This window comes from Wyeomyia smithii, chromosome 3 (genome assembly GCF_029784165.1).
Source record: "Wyeomyia smithii strain HCP4-BCI-WySm-NY-G18 chromosome 3, ASM2978416v1, whole genome shotgun sequence".
NCBI lineage: Eukaryota > Metazoa > Arthropoda > Insecta > Diptera > Culicidae > Wyeomyia > Wyeomyia smithii.
In genome coordinates, this window is record NC_073696.1 from 92,368,002 (window position 1) to 92,386,012 (window position 18,011).

General features: G+C 40.6%; 1 protein-coding gene across 7 annotated transcripts in view; it reads right to left on the reverse strand.

Moving 5' to 3' along the window:
* Positions 1-18,011, reverse strand: part of LOC129733271 (dual specificity tyrosine-phosphorylation-regulated kinase 2) — a 296,861-nt gene that overhangs the window by 256,309 nt on the left and 22,541 nt on the right. For 3 of the 7 annotated variants that reach the window (XM_055695016.1, XM_055695015.1, XM_055695014.1), the window contains one exon: positions 14,844-14,927. In XM_055695016.1, coding sequence (XP_055550991.1) covers positions 14,844-14,927 — 84 coding nt within the window. Of the gene's footprint in view, positions 1-1,742; positions 2,318-14,843; positions 14,928-18,011 lie in introns of those variants that run through there. The other 4 variants (XM_055695019.1, XM_055695018.1, XM_055695017.1 and 1 more) reach the window with 2 other exon arrangements.

The following is an 18,011-nucleotide window of genomic DNA, read 5'->3' on the forward strand; positions in this document are numbered from 1 at the left end:
ACTTCAAGCAAGTCTCAATTCAACTTCAAATTTCTACCAGTGTTATGTCATGATGACTGTCATTTTGAATGTTTGGTAAATTTTAAGCTGTTGTATTTTCTAACCATGATTTCAACTCTGCATTTATGAAAAATAGTCTGCGTCAATTTGACTTGTCTTTTCTAGAGACAATTTCCTCTTCTTTTTCAATAAGTGCGATTCCGTTCTCGGTTTTCAAAAAGAATAAGACTATCTTTCGAGGTGTTGCAAACTGGCTGCACTGCCTCAACACTTCATCCCTAGGGCTTAACTGTCAACCATCGAAAGGCCTAGCTCAGGATCCGGTTGTCAAATAATCTTTCTTTTGTCACGAGCAGCGAAACAGTCTAGACGCGCCGTTGAATATTAAAGTTAAAACACAAACATAAAATAGTACACTGCTAAAATAAAAACAAAAATAATTTGTTCTATTTGCTATGATTGAAAAACCAAAATTTGTAAAATGAATTTATATATCATATCTAAAACGAAATCTAGCAATAATAACAATTTCATACAGCTTAAAGCTTGCCACATGCAAACATAACCTGTGCCTGCTTAAAGAACCAGTATATCCGAATCAGAATTCAACAGATAGAACACCAGGGTTAACCAAATGGTGCGTATAGAAAAACTTCTGCACTGGAAAAATTGGTAACAGTGATTAACAATACACAAGAAAACTTACGTTTCAATCTAATATTTTCACTTGGACCTCAAATCACTGTGAAACAAACTTACTGGCGCCAAATAGATTATAGAATGCAAACAGTCGTCCATTATACATTTTTCTCGAGACGCACGGACGCCACAAAATCCATTTGAAAATTAGACAAACCATCTATTCTTTCATGTGTCAATTTTTGTATGAATGAATGAAAACTCCACTGCTATATCTGCATTGGGCTTGATAAATATATCTTATATTTTTTTTTTCTTCATCTATAATTTATTTGACACGGCACAAATACAATTTAATGTTTAACGGCGCCAATTATATCTGGTAGCTTACTTTAAATATATCTTATAAACAGAATCTAAAATTGACTTTCGAATAATTAATTTTATGCTGCAATTTTGTATGATTTACACGTTTTATGGAAATTTAACGACATCTTATTTTCTCGTTTCCGATCTATATTAGGTAGCGAGTCTCGCGGGAAGTCTCAAGCAGCTTTAAAGATTTCTTTCTCTTGCCTGTCCATTTTCTTCAGCCCATGAGTTCGAGATTCACATCAACGTATTCCACACGTACAAAAACGTACCGAGATTCAAAGTGTAAAATCGTTCCCTGGAAACAGACGAACGAGCTCCCATTCTTTCTCCTGGTAATCAGTCCCAAACGAAATGTGAAAATGAATGGGTGAAGAGGACAAACGAATAGCAATTTCATCCCACTTGACAACTGCTCATGCACATAGGCACAGGATACTCTCCACCTCCCCCTTAGCCGGCCCTCCTGTTGTCACCAGTTTTTTGTCTAGCGACTGAAAAATTTCCTTTCCCCACAAAATGTTGTTCTGATTCCCGTCCATTTGCAATCCTGTGCCGCCAGCGCTGAGGCTTTTAAGGGCATTGTGTAGAGACATTATAGATTGGTGAAGAATAGTACTCTTGGATTTTGAGACCAAATGGGGAATGACAAAACATGTCCTGTCGGTGTAGCGCTGCGTTCATATGTCTTTTCAAAAAGAAAAATTATGGTGTGCTTTCGTACAACCTACCTCTTTCGAATCCCTACTGCGAGGATGTTGGTCCAGGCTTGTTCCCTTGGTGTACGATTTTCCAGCGCGATTTCTTCACACATATAACCAAGCTGGATGCAATGGATGATGTTGGTTTTAAGTAAATGGTAATTTATGATTTATTAAACACAATTTCCTCCACTTCACAACACACTCATTGATGAGTAAGTCTATCACCACCGCGATGCGACTAATCAGAATCACCGCCAGCCGATGAAAGTAGACAACACAGACGAGAAAATCTGCTTTTTTGTTGTTTTTCGTCTCGTGCGATTCAATATTGCTGCACCGATCTCCACCGCACACGATAAATTGCTTTTTCGAACGAATTTACTCCTTCCAGCTTCGGCTTGCCCCCCCCAGCTTGTGCAAACAAACCGCAGAAACAGCAGACCACCGCTCCAGGACCACCGGCCACTTTAATTTGCACTAAGAAAAACTTGAGAAAATTCACTTTTTCTATGCTGAAGAAAACTAGACACCCGCAGACTGGGAAAGCATAAAACAGAAATATCTCAACCGTACCGTGCAGCGTTGCGTCCGGGACTGGCTGGTGAAAACGGCCGCGAGCTGTGCTACTCTCTTACGGACATAGATAGCGTAGATGCTACATAACCCACTGGCAGAGCATAAAGGGAGAAAAGATTGGAAAACTGTATACATTACACTGCCAACATGTCTGTTGGTGAGGCACGGGGCCACCCAACCGCCGGGCGGTGGGTGGTTCACCGCACAGCAAGGCCGCTTGCTTGTACAGTAGGCATGCAGAATGCTCTACCGATATGGGGAGAAAAATATCAACAGAGAGCAAGAGCGCGAATTGCGGAAACTCACACTGTCGGCGAACGTCTCTTGCCGTTGCCGTTAGCATAAGAGAACACCAACTCTCTTGCTCTCGCGTTGTTTTGCGAGATGAATTTGAAGCGGCCGTAGCATTATGCTCCAGTCTGCTGGCATCCACATGTGTGTGTGTGTAAAGTCTGGTTTGTTTGATATACCCGAGCAAACCGGCTTTCGCTTGATTAACAGTGATTTTTAATGTTTTTCGATAGTAACTTTGACTTTGTTCAATTAAGATCATCATTCTCAAGAATTTGAATTAATATTTCAATAGCACATTCCTAACAAACTGATATTTGAGGATTGAGTTTGTACGTAAAACCTCGACATGGGCTAAAAACCATAGGTTATGTGGCCAGGAAGTCAACTATGCGATATAATGGTGCAACTAATTCAATTTAATTACAAGAGCGAACTAAACGTTAATGTATGCCTGCTTAAATTTCATGCAGCTGCTACTCTAGAATAAGCCTCTGAATCAAAATTTATCAATGTTTCTCGTGGTTCTGATGCAGATTATTAGAACAAGATGTTTAACGATTGCAGTTTTCTGGAAATCCCTCGAGTTTTCGCATAAATTGAGTTAATCTGATGGTGGCTCGTTAAAGGTATTGGTCGATGAAACGATGCTATGAAAACTGAAGTAATGACAATCCTAGTAAGCACAATAATTCCTGTTTGGTGTGCACGCGTCTATTTTCACCGTGAGATTTTCCTTGCTGCGAGATGAGACTCGTAAAAGGCCTTTTATATCCTGTCTCGGTTTGATTATGTGGCTCAGAAAACATTTAAACTACATGTGGGTTTAATTTGCAGCTTCTTGATTTAATTTGGTTCCATTTCATTTTTTTCGCCAAGCATATATTAACCACAATATATACATATCATTACAGTGGTTATTTACAGCATTTACAATAATGACAATGTTTTTCTTACATGCTAAATAATATTTCTGTTGTCTTCCAGACAGTTTTAATTTGTTCCTCTGAAAAAAGTTTTCTTGTTTTAGGATGTCGTAATGGTATATAACAGTTGTCAAGTGGGAAGACTCCACCATGGGTTTTAAGTTATTAGTTTCTAAGCGTCATATTGGTTCTGGAAATATTCGTAATTGGCCTCTTTTGGCTGCTTTCCGAAAGGAAGTAACCTTCTTGAGTTTTAAAATTGGGTCTGAAGTTGATTTTCGGGTTCTGGTCGTCACCTCGATTCCGAAAATACTCATAATGGATAGTATTTAGCCCTGTTTTGATCTCTGATTGAGCGAAATCTGCGTTTCAAACAAGACTCTGCATTTTTCAACAGTTAGCTTCGTAAAAGCAAATTTTTCCGCATTTTGGTGCACGCTTAGCAAAATATTTGATCGCATACCATAGAATCGGAGGAAATCCTTTGAAAGCTGATTAAGTTATAAATATTTTAAATTAGATTTTTTTCTCCTGTATGGACTTCCTCACTGCGACCAGCATTGTTGATCTATTGTGAGATATGCCCGGGTGTCTGCTGTATCTCGCACTTCAATTATTAGCAAATACCGCTATTGAGAAGTGGCATGCTTTTTATTATTTTTTTATCAGTGCTTGTGTGAAATGGTGCTAACCTTTCTTTTACACGTTTACTGTTCTCCTATACCGAGCCTCGTTCTTCCTACCAAATATCACCAATTATAATTCCCTGGAGAAGTTTCGTCATGCGTCCTTCTGGTCAGCTTTATTTATGAGAGGGACTTATTTCTTAGTAAGAGAAAGTCACGCGAGGGTATTGTAGGTTTCAGCGTAAAGGAAGGGTAACTGGTGGGAAACCTGAGAATAAACCCATGCTTGAAAGTCCTTTCTGACATCGAATGGCCTGATTCTACTAAGATTCGAACCCACGACCATCTGCTTGACAAAGCGGACTCTGTAACTTTGCGGCTACGCAGTTTTCTTTGAAATTGGATAGTTTTCGTGGAACTCTCGTTATTTAGAATTTCACGTGAAATTCCACTTGATCGAGGCACCATGCTCGCTGCGCACCTCGTCGCTCGTTCCAGTCGGATCGAAGGTCGAAGGGAGTCTGTCATCATCCGGGCATACCCCAAGCCGTTAAGGTACTAGTTAGAGTACTGTTTCCTCTTTAGAAACAGTTTACACTTGTTCGTGAGAAGGTTGCCGTCCAGGTCCTTGCAGACATAATTTTGTGGCACGTAGACTTTTCGGGAACTGTCCAGCCTCGCGTAGTTTCCTCATGTGTCATTTGCAAGGAACAGCTCCTCCATCGCTTCGCTATCTCGATCTTCCTGCTGCCGGTTCCTCTTACGGAATCCCAAGCTTTGCCCGTTCCATGCCAGTCTTTTCTTCCATACTACTCCATAGCACTACCTATAGGGATTCGAATGTCCCACCAGCCAACTAGATGGTTGGTCCCGGTGGGCGACTTCGACCCGTGTTGCACATAATGCTGGAAATATCCAGACAAAATATCCGGATATTTTGATTCTGCCCATTTTAAAAGACGTTTGGGTTTTTTTCTATAGTATGTTCTATAAAATCGGGTTTTCAATATATCCTTTTGGAACGTGTTGATGACCGAATCCGGGATTCCATCTGGTCCCGGTATCTTGCTCACCTTCAGAGAGTTTGCGATTTAATGAGTTCCTCATATTGACCTTTATCACCTCCCGACCCCTGCGCGGCTATCGTCATTCGCAATTTGTGGTGGTTCAACAGTCAGAGTTAAGGGGTTGACTCGTGGAAATAGTCCCTCGATGATCCGCTCTATCTCTCAATTGGTCTCGAGGTACGATGCAGGCCTAACGAGCCAGTCTTCGTAGGTTCGAGTCTCGGCTCGGGAAAGACTGTTAGTGTCAGTAGGATCGTAGTACTAACCCCTCAACTGTCCACAGTTGACTGTGAAGTCTGTGTATAATAAACAGAAGGTCGCGTTCTCAATCGGAATGACGCACCTTGCGTTTTTCGCTTATGATCCGCTCCCTAATCGTTGGTGTTTTTTTTGCAGACGCTGACACTTCTCTGATCTTGTCCATTGCAATCCTCGTCTCGACCGGGTTTATCTGCTGCCAAGTTACTGTTTTCAGGAGGGATACGGTAGGGATCCGATACAATGACAACTTTTGACCATGACTCAGGGGCCGCTGTGCTGCATAGCAGTTGGTTTAGGTTTGCACCACTGCAACACCGACATAAGTTAGTCCTTTCTCGCCCTCTGAAGCAAGTGTTAGAATGTTGAAGACTGCCCGGTCAACCAACCTTCTGCTTGGCTTTCGTACTACTCTATGGTTGCTACCTAGGTCCCACCTGAGCTCATCCAGATTTTTGAACTTGAGAGTCACCTCCAGGAAGAGGTCCCGAACTTGCACTTTATGAGCTACATCTTCCTCTTCGTCTATTTGCGGAGCTCCAGGATTATTCTACCGGTTCCAAATCGATTGATGGTCCGAACATCCGTTCCCAAATCTTTTAACTGCGCAGTGCCACTCATGAATTTCAAGACGCGTTGATCTTGAGTATAAGCGCATCGCTGTTGCTCCTCATACTCGTCTTCCGCGACTTCTTTTTGCGATTTCCACGTTTTTCGCTTTTGTCGCCTTCTGTTTTTCTTTGCCACAGACTGGCTTCGCAGTTTGTCGTTTCCACATGAGTAAAGGCTCTGCCGAATAGTCAGCCGTTTTTTTCGCACCGAAGGGCTCGCTTCTTTCGGACACTGTCTCGTTCGCTTGGCAGCCGGTTTGTAAGCGTGTCTAACTCAGTAGAAACAGTTGCATTTCTTCACTTTCACTGCCTTTTTGACTCGTCCCATAAGCGCGGCATAATCAGTCTTCACATCACTGACGCATTTGCGTAACAATAGATAACCCTGTTTTAGGTGCTTCGAGATATTATGACGCTTATCTGCAAACCCGATTATAGCATCGAACTGCACCATCAACGCTTCCGCTCTTGGCAACTTTTCCATTTAGGCTTATCTGCAAGGCGGCGGAGAACTCTACTTACGGACACATGCGAAGAGAGATCAGGGAGTGGGGTTGAATTTAACCGAATCGATGCATCCATCGGTGCATTTCTCAACGAAATTGGACCCTTACTGCTGCCATCTGATCCTATAATCGAGAATGGTCTTCTGATACTTCGAAAGCTTTATTGCGTCACGTTGATCGAAGCTTTCTGCTTTCAGATTGCGTCGTATGTCATATACGCAATGGTTACCCTCCGCACCACATAAGCCTGTTAGTACCTAGCGCTTTAGACCACACCTAAGTATGGACAAAACCACACTAACAAGAAGTTTCCGCTTGCTACCGTACACCACTGAGCTATTCGACATTATTCGAGATAATTTTCCTTGCGTGCGGCCTTCCTTTCATTCATCGATTCCTCCTCAGATTTCGCGACAAAATTGTTGGAGTAAATCCTACGCTTCAGGCTTGGCCAGAAATCCTCGATGGGACGCAACTTGGGAGCGTTGGGCGGGTACTCCAACTTGGGTATCAAATCGATATTTAGCCGCTCCACGATCGCTTCGAGTGGTGGGCCGGCGCCAGATCCGGCAAAAAACCGCGTCTTCGGCCTTTTGGTATTTCTTGATGAACGACCCAACTTCCGGCGGCACTTCTTACTATAAACTTCCCCGTTACGGCCTGTCCGGAGCGAAAGAAGAGCAACTTTGACACCCCTTTCTCGCTGATTGTCAGCCACAGCAGCATCTTCTTGGGGAACTTGGTGTGTGAATTAAACTTCACCCCGGTGCTCACTGCCATCGTGGGAGAGGTAAAATACGAAGTGCCCTGCCAGTCGTTACCATCCAGGGTGAGACTGGTCCCGTCGTCCATCACCACCGCCACGTCGTGATTTGTCGGGAAAATCATGACCATCTTATTCAGGCGCTGCCGGTGCGTCATTGCCTGCAACTCCGAGACTAGTGGATCGGACAGCTGCTTCCTGACATGTATGTCCATGTTCGCCAGGTACTTTTTCACTTTTTGGCTGGTTGCTCCGACCTCCCGACGAAGCGCACGCAGCGATGTAGCAACTTTTTCCTCGGTTTTCCTTTTCAGCATGTTTTGGAGCTTCTTATCGCTCAGAGCCGGGCTTTCTTTCTATGCTCTGATTGTTGTACAATAGTGTCAAGATGTTGTAGATGCCGGAACGGGCGTACCCGATGTCCAAGCACTGCCGCATGATGTCTGTTTTACTACGCAACGGGGTTCCGTTCTATGAACGCGCACACTTCTGAACGGAGTAGCTTCCCTGTTTCCGCCATCATGCTTAGAGTTCGACTGATAATGCTGTCATTTTTTTCTGCTGACTCATAGGTTATTTTGATTGATGCTTAGTTTACTCAGTGTGTGTAAAGGTAAACCCATGAAAAATCGTCAAATTTTGTTAATTTTTTTAACGCAAACTTTAGGACCAGTTTTTGTTTTTTCCTTTTTTCCGGGAAGAGGCAGTCATCAAGGCACTTCTGCTTGACTACCCGGAGCAGCACGTGGGCCACTTTTTTGGCAGTCTTGATGGTCATGTTCGTGATTCCACCCTGTCCCAGTGCCTTGCTCACCTTTGAAAAGTTGGCGATGAGTTCCTCATTCTTGACTCTTGCCTCCACCGACTGCTTTCGCTCACGAATTGGATGTCCTGGAAGGTTGGACGACCATTTCTGGCATGTATCTGAGATACTGAAACGTCGGACGTGAGACTCCACAATAGAAAGTCTTGGACTTGGCTCATGGCGTGGAAAGAGTCCCTCGATGAAATACCCTCCAGCATCGGTGATGATCGCTCTGCAGGCGCCAATACGCCGATCTTGGCCATTACGATCCTGTAGGTGTTATCCCACGGGCTCGTATTGTCACCCGCGCATAGCCCTTTTGTTCCCCTCTGGAAGCACCTATTTAATGCGGCAACTAATCGGTCAGCATTCGAGCTAGCCAATCTCCCGCTGCTGGTCTGAGCCTATTTGTTCGCTTTCAGTGGACACGCATGCCCTCGGCGGTGGGCGTATGTGTAAATATGTTGTTCTTCTTTATTTATATGTTTGGTATATAAAAATCGAGCCAAAAATAAATAAAAAAAACTATCTTACTAAACGCATAACAAAAAAAGACACATTGGTGTTCGCAGACGCAAATGAAAGCTGCAGATCTCCCCAAATATCATACTGAGCGAGTTTCTTCATCATTTGGTTGAAGTTGAGAATATTAATTAAAAAAAAAAATAAGCATGTAAAGTAAAATACTTTTTCTCTTTCTCTTTCTCTTTCTCTTTCTCTTTTTCTTTTTTTTTCTTTCTCTTTCTTTTTCTCTTTCTCTTTCTCTTTGTCTTTTTCTTTCTCTTTCTATTTCTTTTTCTCTTTCTCTTTCCCTTTCTTTTTTTCTTTCTCTTTCTTTTCTACTCGCTTTATCTTTTTCTTCCTTTTTCTTTTTCTTTCTTTCTTTTTCTCTTTCCCTCTTTTTTATCTCTTTCTCTCTCTCTTTGTTCTCTCATTATTTTTCTTCTCTTTCCCTCTTATTTATGTCTCTCTTTCCTTCTCTCTCTCTCTCTCTCTCTCTCTCTCTACCACTCTTGATTTCTCAATGGAAACTAAGAATCAAAGACAACTTTGCATTCCACTGGTCGACAAAAGCGAAAATTTGGCCTTAACTTGAAAACATTCTAGCCGCTTTGTTTCGTGATCCGTAACACATGTCTGATAACAAGAAAACTTCTGTTTTGAAAAATAGTTACTTATTTGAAAAAATATCAAGACCGAGGCGCCACTGGGCACCTGCGTAAAAAAATCAAAAGGAACGTTATTTCAAAACAGAATTTTTTTTGAGCTCATTTTATGTTACCTAAATTGTTATGCAGCTAGCGATGATGGAAATCAAAAAAGCAATCCTTCCAAAAGGTGAAACAAGAATGGCCATGTGCGTCACACTGGACAAATAATTAGATGTCCCGTTTATTGGTTTGTCTGGCATATATTGCTTTTAAAAAAGTTTCATTTTGGTGGAGCACAACTGCTAATCGACGCAAAGTGCTACTCCATTGGAACTGACTGGAATGTTTGGTTGACATAGTTAATAATTGGTCGAATTTTATATAGCTTATCGTATCCAGAAGGTCCTTCACGAGAAACTGCACTGTCGTCGGTAAAGTGAAGATTTTTACATTATTTGCTTGAAACGATATTTCGGCATGGTTCTTGGATTGCTATTGATGCATACTCAATCCCATTTTAACGAACACTAGAATAACTATTAACAGACATAAAATACAAAATTCCTACAAATTTGCAAATTGTTCACGGTGTAGTGTTTAAAGTTGTTTCGATATCTTTCTGGAAAGCGTATAGATTTATCTATGTGGGGGAGAAGAATATCACCACTTTTGATAGAAAATCAGCGCTTAATTTTGGTTTGATTAACTTCAACAGGAAAGCAGTTATTTTTATTATTCGAGATGTATGCATGATAATAAGGGTACTTACAATAATTTGGTGTACTCTGCTTCTAAATTAAAGGTGTCGTAACACGAGTCACCGACTTTGGCCACTATCATTAGGAGAGCTACTTATTAGTACATTTTCGTTTTAGGTTAACTAGAATCGAACTTACATTTTAATATTCAAATAAGAACTGAATATTTCACTGGTGAATTTACTGATTGACTCGGCAATCGAAATTTAATATAATGTAATATAATAATAATCAAATTTTAATAATTACACTTGGAGCGTTTTATGATTTCACTAGGAGCGTGCACTTTCTACTGAGCTACTTGTTGTTTTTGCAATAATCCTCATCGGCGGATGTGGAACGATGTCAGACGTTAATTCTGACGGTCGCAAAGAACTGCGTTTGCGGTATCACTACATCGAGGGGTTTCGCCGTCACAATCTAAATGAAGTTAAAGTATTTAAATGAGAGTCCATCTCTTTGAACTTTTCAGATGAGGGATCGTGTTTAAAAAGATGAAAGACTTTGGCAGTTCAAGTTTTTTGTCTTGTTGATGATTTCTTTGAATGCAGGCGCAGCTTCGACTCAAAAATTTATGTTTTTAAAAATGTAGAACGCGATGGCCAAGCTTTTTTTTACCGTTTTTTTGAGCGGTTGGCTAAATTCGCGTCGCATGTGTAAGATAATCAAGTCCTTTGTAATAATCGTCACTTTCAAATCATCTAAAATGTCACAGTCCAGATTCGTTTCATTGTCAAGCTCCTGCATCATTAAAGCTTCGATTCCTGTCGCCGCGTTATGGCTGAACAAGAAACAGATAAAAAAAAACATTACTTGGCATCAGCGAAAAATTTTCATGTCGACAGTGCCCAATGCCGCCTCTAGGCGGTCTTCGCTTTTTTGTAAATTTTTCAGTATTTTGAAGTTGAATAGAAACAAAACTTATACAAACCCGAAATATAAAACAATTGAACAGCCCCTGATAATTATTCTGAATCAAATTTCTCACTAATAATCTTTTAATTTGAAAAATCATTGCAGGATGAAGCGAAAAATAATTAATTTTCCCGATTTAGTCATTTGTTCACGTTAAAAGTTTGATGGTTGCTATCATGTGATTCAGATAATCATGAACCCGCAGATAAACATAAGAAAAAGTCATGTCAGTTCATTTTATAAGAAATAAGTGTGAACAGACGTTTTGATGAAGAGATATTGAGTTTCTGATGAAGGCCGACTAGAGGCAGCACTGGGTATCAGAGGGTTAAGCTCAAACAAGTTGCCCAAAACTGTTATAGATTTTTAACCATTCCTGTGAATTTTGGACTAGGTCGCAGAGTAACTGCTCGCCGAGTTCGTTACTTTTACGTTGGCTTATGAAAAAACTCATTTAAGTCCTTAAAAAAGTTATCTTTAATAGGGGCACCAAAATTAACAAGTATGGTTATAAACCTATAATCTTTCTTTTTTTTTCTAGTTTGAGCTCTAGGGCAAAACTTGTGATTACCAGTGTATTTTTTTATGTTCTATGTAATGCGTCTTAGCTTGTATAAATAAATGATCCTTTCGACTTTCATAGCTTTTTATTAACAATTTGAAAAATTCGCCTTTTTTGACAAGTAGGTTTAAATCCCTACGAATGATAAGTCCTATTTGCGAAAGCAAACGAATCCTAACAATCGAAACAACAAATTTCTAACAGTGTTGAGAAGTCGTTCGCACTTCCTTTGAAATGTTTGTTATATTGTACATTGAAGGCAGATTTACAGAGAATAAGAAGCATTTACAACTCTTGGGATTAAAACATTGTAGCAAAATTTGAGCCCTCAGCGTGCAAATGCAACCCAATTGGCGAGCCACATATTCTAAAAGGCTTCTCGTTGTCGCAGCATATGTTATTAAACCCTGAACGTGTTTCGTATTTCAAGAACTAGAATGAAATCTTCTAGCATTTGATCTTCACAGATTTTATCGCAAAACAAAAGTTCTAAATTTTTGTTGATTTCTTTAAATTATCACACGTATGATAGAAGTAACATTTGTACAGTAACAAGGCATTAAACGCATTCCTGTATGGTTTCTAACTATATTTTCTTGAGAGCGGGTTGGTAGGAGTGTGCTGCAATTCGCAGAGAATATACGATGCTGATTCATAACTATAATTATGGATTATAATCATTGTGTATTCTTCTAGGTTCTGCGATTTTTGATAATGGCCCCCTGTCAACCAACCCCCCCCCCCCTCCACTACATCTGGTTATGTACATATTTGCTGTTCTAGAATGGAACCTGCATCATTGTTATCTATTACTGTTTCTGCACGTTTGATTTTTTTCAAAAAGTCTTAAGTTGCCTCTAGCCAGCATTAAAAAAATTGGTTTGTGATCGAAAAAATGAAACTCATATATTCCAGTGATAACATTCACGATCGACTTCTGATTCAATGATCGTATTTGCTTTACCCTCTGGAAAACTATTCTTAAATTCTTCTCAATCGTTATAAAAATCGGACTTCTGGTATACGATTTGTGGTTTGCTGGCTTAAGAAGTATAGTAATAGTAAGTATAAAAAAGGTTCAAGCACCGCTAGGTGGATTAATTCTGTTTTTTTTTTAATCTAATTTTTGGTATCAAAATTAGAATTCACATCCTCAGAATAATATCTAATTGATCTGAATTTATGTTCAAAAAATCATTAATAAATGATGAGAACAATCCTGTGCTCTTTGTACCGGAAATAATTGCTCGTCATTTGTTGAAAAGATATCTGTTGTTGCTGTTTAATAACTCAATTCCTCAATCGCAATGCAAATATCTACTTCACGATATAAACAAACCGCTAGCAGTAATCAAGTATTAACAAACCACAGCAGTATCCAATATCCATTCAAAACAAAACGTGCATCAGAACCCTTCGGTTACCTTACAACAAGTATAATTTGCATGATTTCAAATGAACAGCTTCCGCAAAGGCAGAAGTGTAGTATAGTCGCGTCGCAATACAGCCACTAAACATCATCGGGCTTCCCGATCGGATCGGGCCCCTATTAGAACGTGAGCCGCAGCAATCAGGCTATCGGCTATGATTTCCCCAAGGTTCCTCACTTTACTAGACCTTATAAGGCTTCCCGAAACATACTTTCCGGCACACGACCGTCGTCGACCGTGATGCCTCGAACCGGCCTAACAGCAAGACGCACATATGTGCCTATTCTGCCTTTGCTTTCTACGGCGATTGACCTACACTGTGCGGTCGATAACCGCTTCACTAACTAATTTGTGATGTGCACTAACATGGCGTTTGGTTTCGGATGGTTCCTTGTTGAGTTTACCTGTTGGTTTTATTCAAGGTAATTAGGTTTCTTTATTTGGAATTAGAATTATGTATATTTTGAGCAGCAAGAAACGATTGCTGGGCGCAAGTCTATACTAAGCTAGTAACGTCCCGGTTGTTGGTACAGAACGCTGGTTAATTTGATTATGAGAAGCAGGAAGACTGTTTTCTTAAGCGGATCAATATGGCATTGTCAATGAACTTGTACTGGTTAGAACTGAGTGAGGAGTATCAACTGACTTATTTCAGATTGTGACACAGCGTCGCAGTTTTCCCATGGCAAGTGACCTATCGACTAAGTTCGAGTGGCTCGAATTTTATTAACTGAATATACTGAATTAAAATATTTTTTTCAAAAGATGATGAAATGTTCTTGAAGGTCAAATTTCATCGCATGTGCGAGCGGAAAACTAATTTTTTCCATAAATTCCTGTAATTAGGGAAACATCCTAGGCTTCATTTCTTCTCAAAATAATTTATACAATGACGTAAAAACTGCGTGCTACTCCACTATTAATTTAGCAAATAATGTCGCATAAACTACGTCATTTGAAACCAGAAACAATTTCTTTTACTGAAAGTTTGCAGAAATTGAATCAGGCATATAAATTCGACGGGTAAAAATTAATAACATCCACAAACAAACCCTAACCTGTCGTTTGCGAAGTTGGCACCAGCAAAACTTTTCGCCATTGTCGGATGCTTTATGAGACCTCGAATGCGTTAAATCTTTGTCTTTCCTCGACAAAACGCTTCCTGCCTTTTGCGAAACTAAACCTATTGGACAAGTTAATGAGCAAACCGGTAACTAACGGATGGAAGGATGCCCTTTTCCGGCCGCTCGGAACGCAACCATTTGTCGTCACACGGCAACAACGATGCGTCACAAGATTTACATTCGTTCGTCGTGAGCCTCTAGTGAACCGCGCGCACACGAGACACGACATTATTTCAATGTCACTCGTTGTGTACGCTTTTCAAGGCGAACTTTCTACCGGATTGCAAACTAATAATGAATTTATTGTGCTATTGAAATGTTACGAGCAGTGCTATAAATGGAAACCGCAGGAAATCTTGCCGTCCCGCCATCGGATCGGATTGGAAATAAGTTCTCGAGTAAATCGTTCGCTACTGGCCTTGTCATTGACGGTGAATAGGAAAAAGGGTTCTTAAAGCAACCAAAGTTTTCTTGAAACAACTATTTTATTGCAGATAAAATACTTTTGATAAAATTCAGTAGTGCAATCAATATTTCGTCTTGTTGGCCGAGCAAAAACTAAATCAGAATCAATATCTATACATCCGTAAAGCTATACGATTACCTTGTCAGACCATATTTTAGAGCTGGTGTAGGTGGAAAACTTTTTGACCTGAGAAGCAGATGTCTGCACTTGATTAATGTCATGGCTGTACGAACCGATCGTACTATTGAAACTAATAACGTCTGGATTACACGTTGTAGCAGATTAAACGTTACCTTATTGTGAAAATAGGCTCCCAAGTAGAGACGTCTGATGACATGATTTGTGAACAGAGCGTAAAAGCCGCACAGACTATGGACCTGGAAAGAGAAAATAAAAAGGTAACGTGTTGAACGATTTTTGTTGGTAAACCAACGAGAGATTATTAATTAACTAACTATTAAATTAATTGGTTTTCAATACGTGCGATATTACAGATTTAAATAAATTAGGATCGTGTGATGTGGCATACTTCATTAGGTTCGAAAGAAACATTTTGCATTTGCAGTTTATTGAATCTTCCAGAGCGAAAAAATGATTGATCTTGATTTAAAATCATAACGCTTCATAAAAAGTTCATTATGTCCATATTATGCTCTCATTTGTTTCGTCGTGGCGGCAGGTGAACATAAGAGAAAGCCATTTTGAATGACATTCCTCATGCCATTTGTATAATTTCACGTGAACCTTGAGTTGTTTTTTTTATCCGGAAAGATAATTTGGAAAATGACGGTATTAGAACAAATAAAGTTTATTTTTGATGGTTTAGAAGTAAACTCTGGAAAAAATGTTTCAGATTTGACGAAGCCCAGGAGAATAAAATAATAAAATGTGCTTTTTTTTTTTTTCTTCATCTATAGTTTATTTGACACGGCACAAATACAATTCAATGTTTAACGGCGCCAATCATATCTGGTAGCTTACTTTCTAAAGTATCTTAATAACTAAAAGCAAATTTTTTATCCTCGCTGCCGACTACGAGCTGAAACTAAATCTAACTTAAAGCTAGAATATTTTGCATTAAAAGCACTGATTTGTTGTTTGATGGTTTTCATTGCCATAGGTAAGCAGCATATTAAATTTGTTCCGCTGCTGGGCCAAGATATTACGGACTGGCATATTGGGTTGTTTCCATCGGGCCTTGAGAGTATCGTGCGGGTCTGATTGCTGTTTCCGGATCCGGGGTCTTAACGTGTTCTTGTCGTTTGGTTGGATGTAGGCGGAAGGGGATAGGACTAAACTGGGGCGTGGATGGATTTCAGGAAAACGTATATAAGGGACATGTAGGATAGGTCACGGCTCGCCAAGACATCACGAACAGGAACAGCCGGCTGCCTACCTTCGGCCTGCAGGGAAGCTATTAATCTAGACCTGGCGTCACGGTGGACAGGGCATGACCAAACAACGTGCTCTATGTCGTGATAACCTTCACCACAGGCACAGATACCACTTTCCCCGAGCCCAATACGACGGAGATGCGCGTCAAATCTATAGTGATTGGACATAAGCCGGGACATCACGCAAATGAAATCCCGACCTACATCCAACCCCTTGAACCACGGGTTCGTCGATACTTTGGGGATTATGGAATGTAACCACCTTCCCAATTCCCCTCTGGTCCAAGCATTTTGCCAACTGATGATCGTATTCTGACGTACAAGTGCGAAAAATTCATTAAAGGCAATTGGTCTTTCATAAATATCACCGTTTGTTGCGCCCACCTTAGCCAAAGAGTCCGCTTTCTCATTACCCGGTATCGAGCAGTGAGAAGGGACCCACGCTAAGGTAATCTGATACGATTTTTCGGATAAAGCACTCAGATGTTCCCGTATTTTCCCCAGGAAATACGGAGAGTGCTTAACATCTTTCATCGATCGGAGAGCCTCAATGGAACTGAGACTGTCCGTAAAGATGAAATAATGGTCCGTGGGCATTTTTTCGATAATCCCTAGGGTGTACTGAATTGCAGCTAATTCTGCGACGTAAACAGAAGCAGGATTATCGAGCTTATGGGAGACGGTTAAATTGTTATTGAAGATACCGAAGCCAGTGGACCCATCAAGAAGTGATCCGTCAGTGTAGTACATATTGTCGCAGTTGATGTTTCGATATTTATTGGAAAAAAATTTAGGGATCTGCTGCACGCGTAAATGATCCGGGATTCCACGAGTTACTTCTATCATGGATGTATCGAAAAACACAGTAGAATCAGAAGTATTTGATAAGTCGACACGATTTGGAATATTCGAAGAAGGGTTAATATTTTGGGACATGTGATTGAAATACAATGTCATAAAACGGGTTTGAGAATTAAGTTCGATTAACCTTTCAAAATTTTCAATCACGGGACGGTTCAAGACCTCACATTTGATTAGAATACGAGAAGACAGGCTCCAGAAGCGGTTTTTCAATGGTAGTACTCCAGCTAAGATCTCCAAACTCATCGTATGGGTCGACTGCATGCAACCCAAGGCGATACGCAAACAACGATGTTGTATTCGCTCCAGTTTGATCAAATGTGTGTTTGCTGCGGAGCGGAAGCAGAAACACCCGTACTCAATAACAGACAGTATCGTTGTTTGGTAAAGCCTTATAAGGTCTCCTGGGTGGGCTCCCCACCATTGTCCGGTTATTGTACGAAGAAAATTCACTCTTTGTTGACATTTTTTCATCAGATACCTCACGTGACAACCCCAGGTGCTTTTAGAGTCGAACCAGACACCAAGATATTTGTGTACCAAAACCTGAGAAATCGTTTTACCCATTAATTGTGTTTGGAGCTGAGCAGGTTCATGCTTCCTAGAAAAAACTACTATCTCAGTCTTCTCCGGAGAGAATTCGATACCTAGCTGTAAAGCCCAAGCAGACAAATTGTCCAAGGTATCTTGCAATGGTCCTTGCAAATCGGCAGCTTTGGCTCCTGTAACAGAGATTACACTGTCGTCTGCAAGTTGTCTTATCGTGCATGAATTTGCCAGACATTCGTCGATGTCATTTACATAAAAGTTGTAAAGAAGGGGTCTTAAACTTGAGCCCTGGGGAAGACCCATGTAGCTTATGCGAAAAGTTGCCAAATCGCCTTGCGTAAAATGCATGTACTTTTCGGACAACAAATTGTGCAAAAAATTGTTCAAAATTGGAGAAAATCCTTGTCGGTGAAGTTTACCCGAAAGAATGTCAATAGCAACGGAATCAAAAGCCCCCTTAATGTCCAAGAACGCAGACGCCATTTGTTCTTTGCGAGCATACGCCAGCTGAATATCTGTTGAAAGCAACGCAAGGCAATCATTCGTCCCTTTGGCACGGCGGAAGCCAAATTGAGTATCCGATAGTAGGCCATTTGATTCGACCCAATGGTCTAAACGACGGAGTATCATTTTCTCCATCAATTTCCGGATACAGGA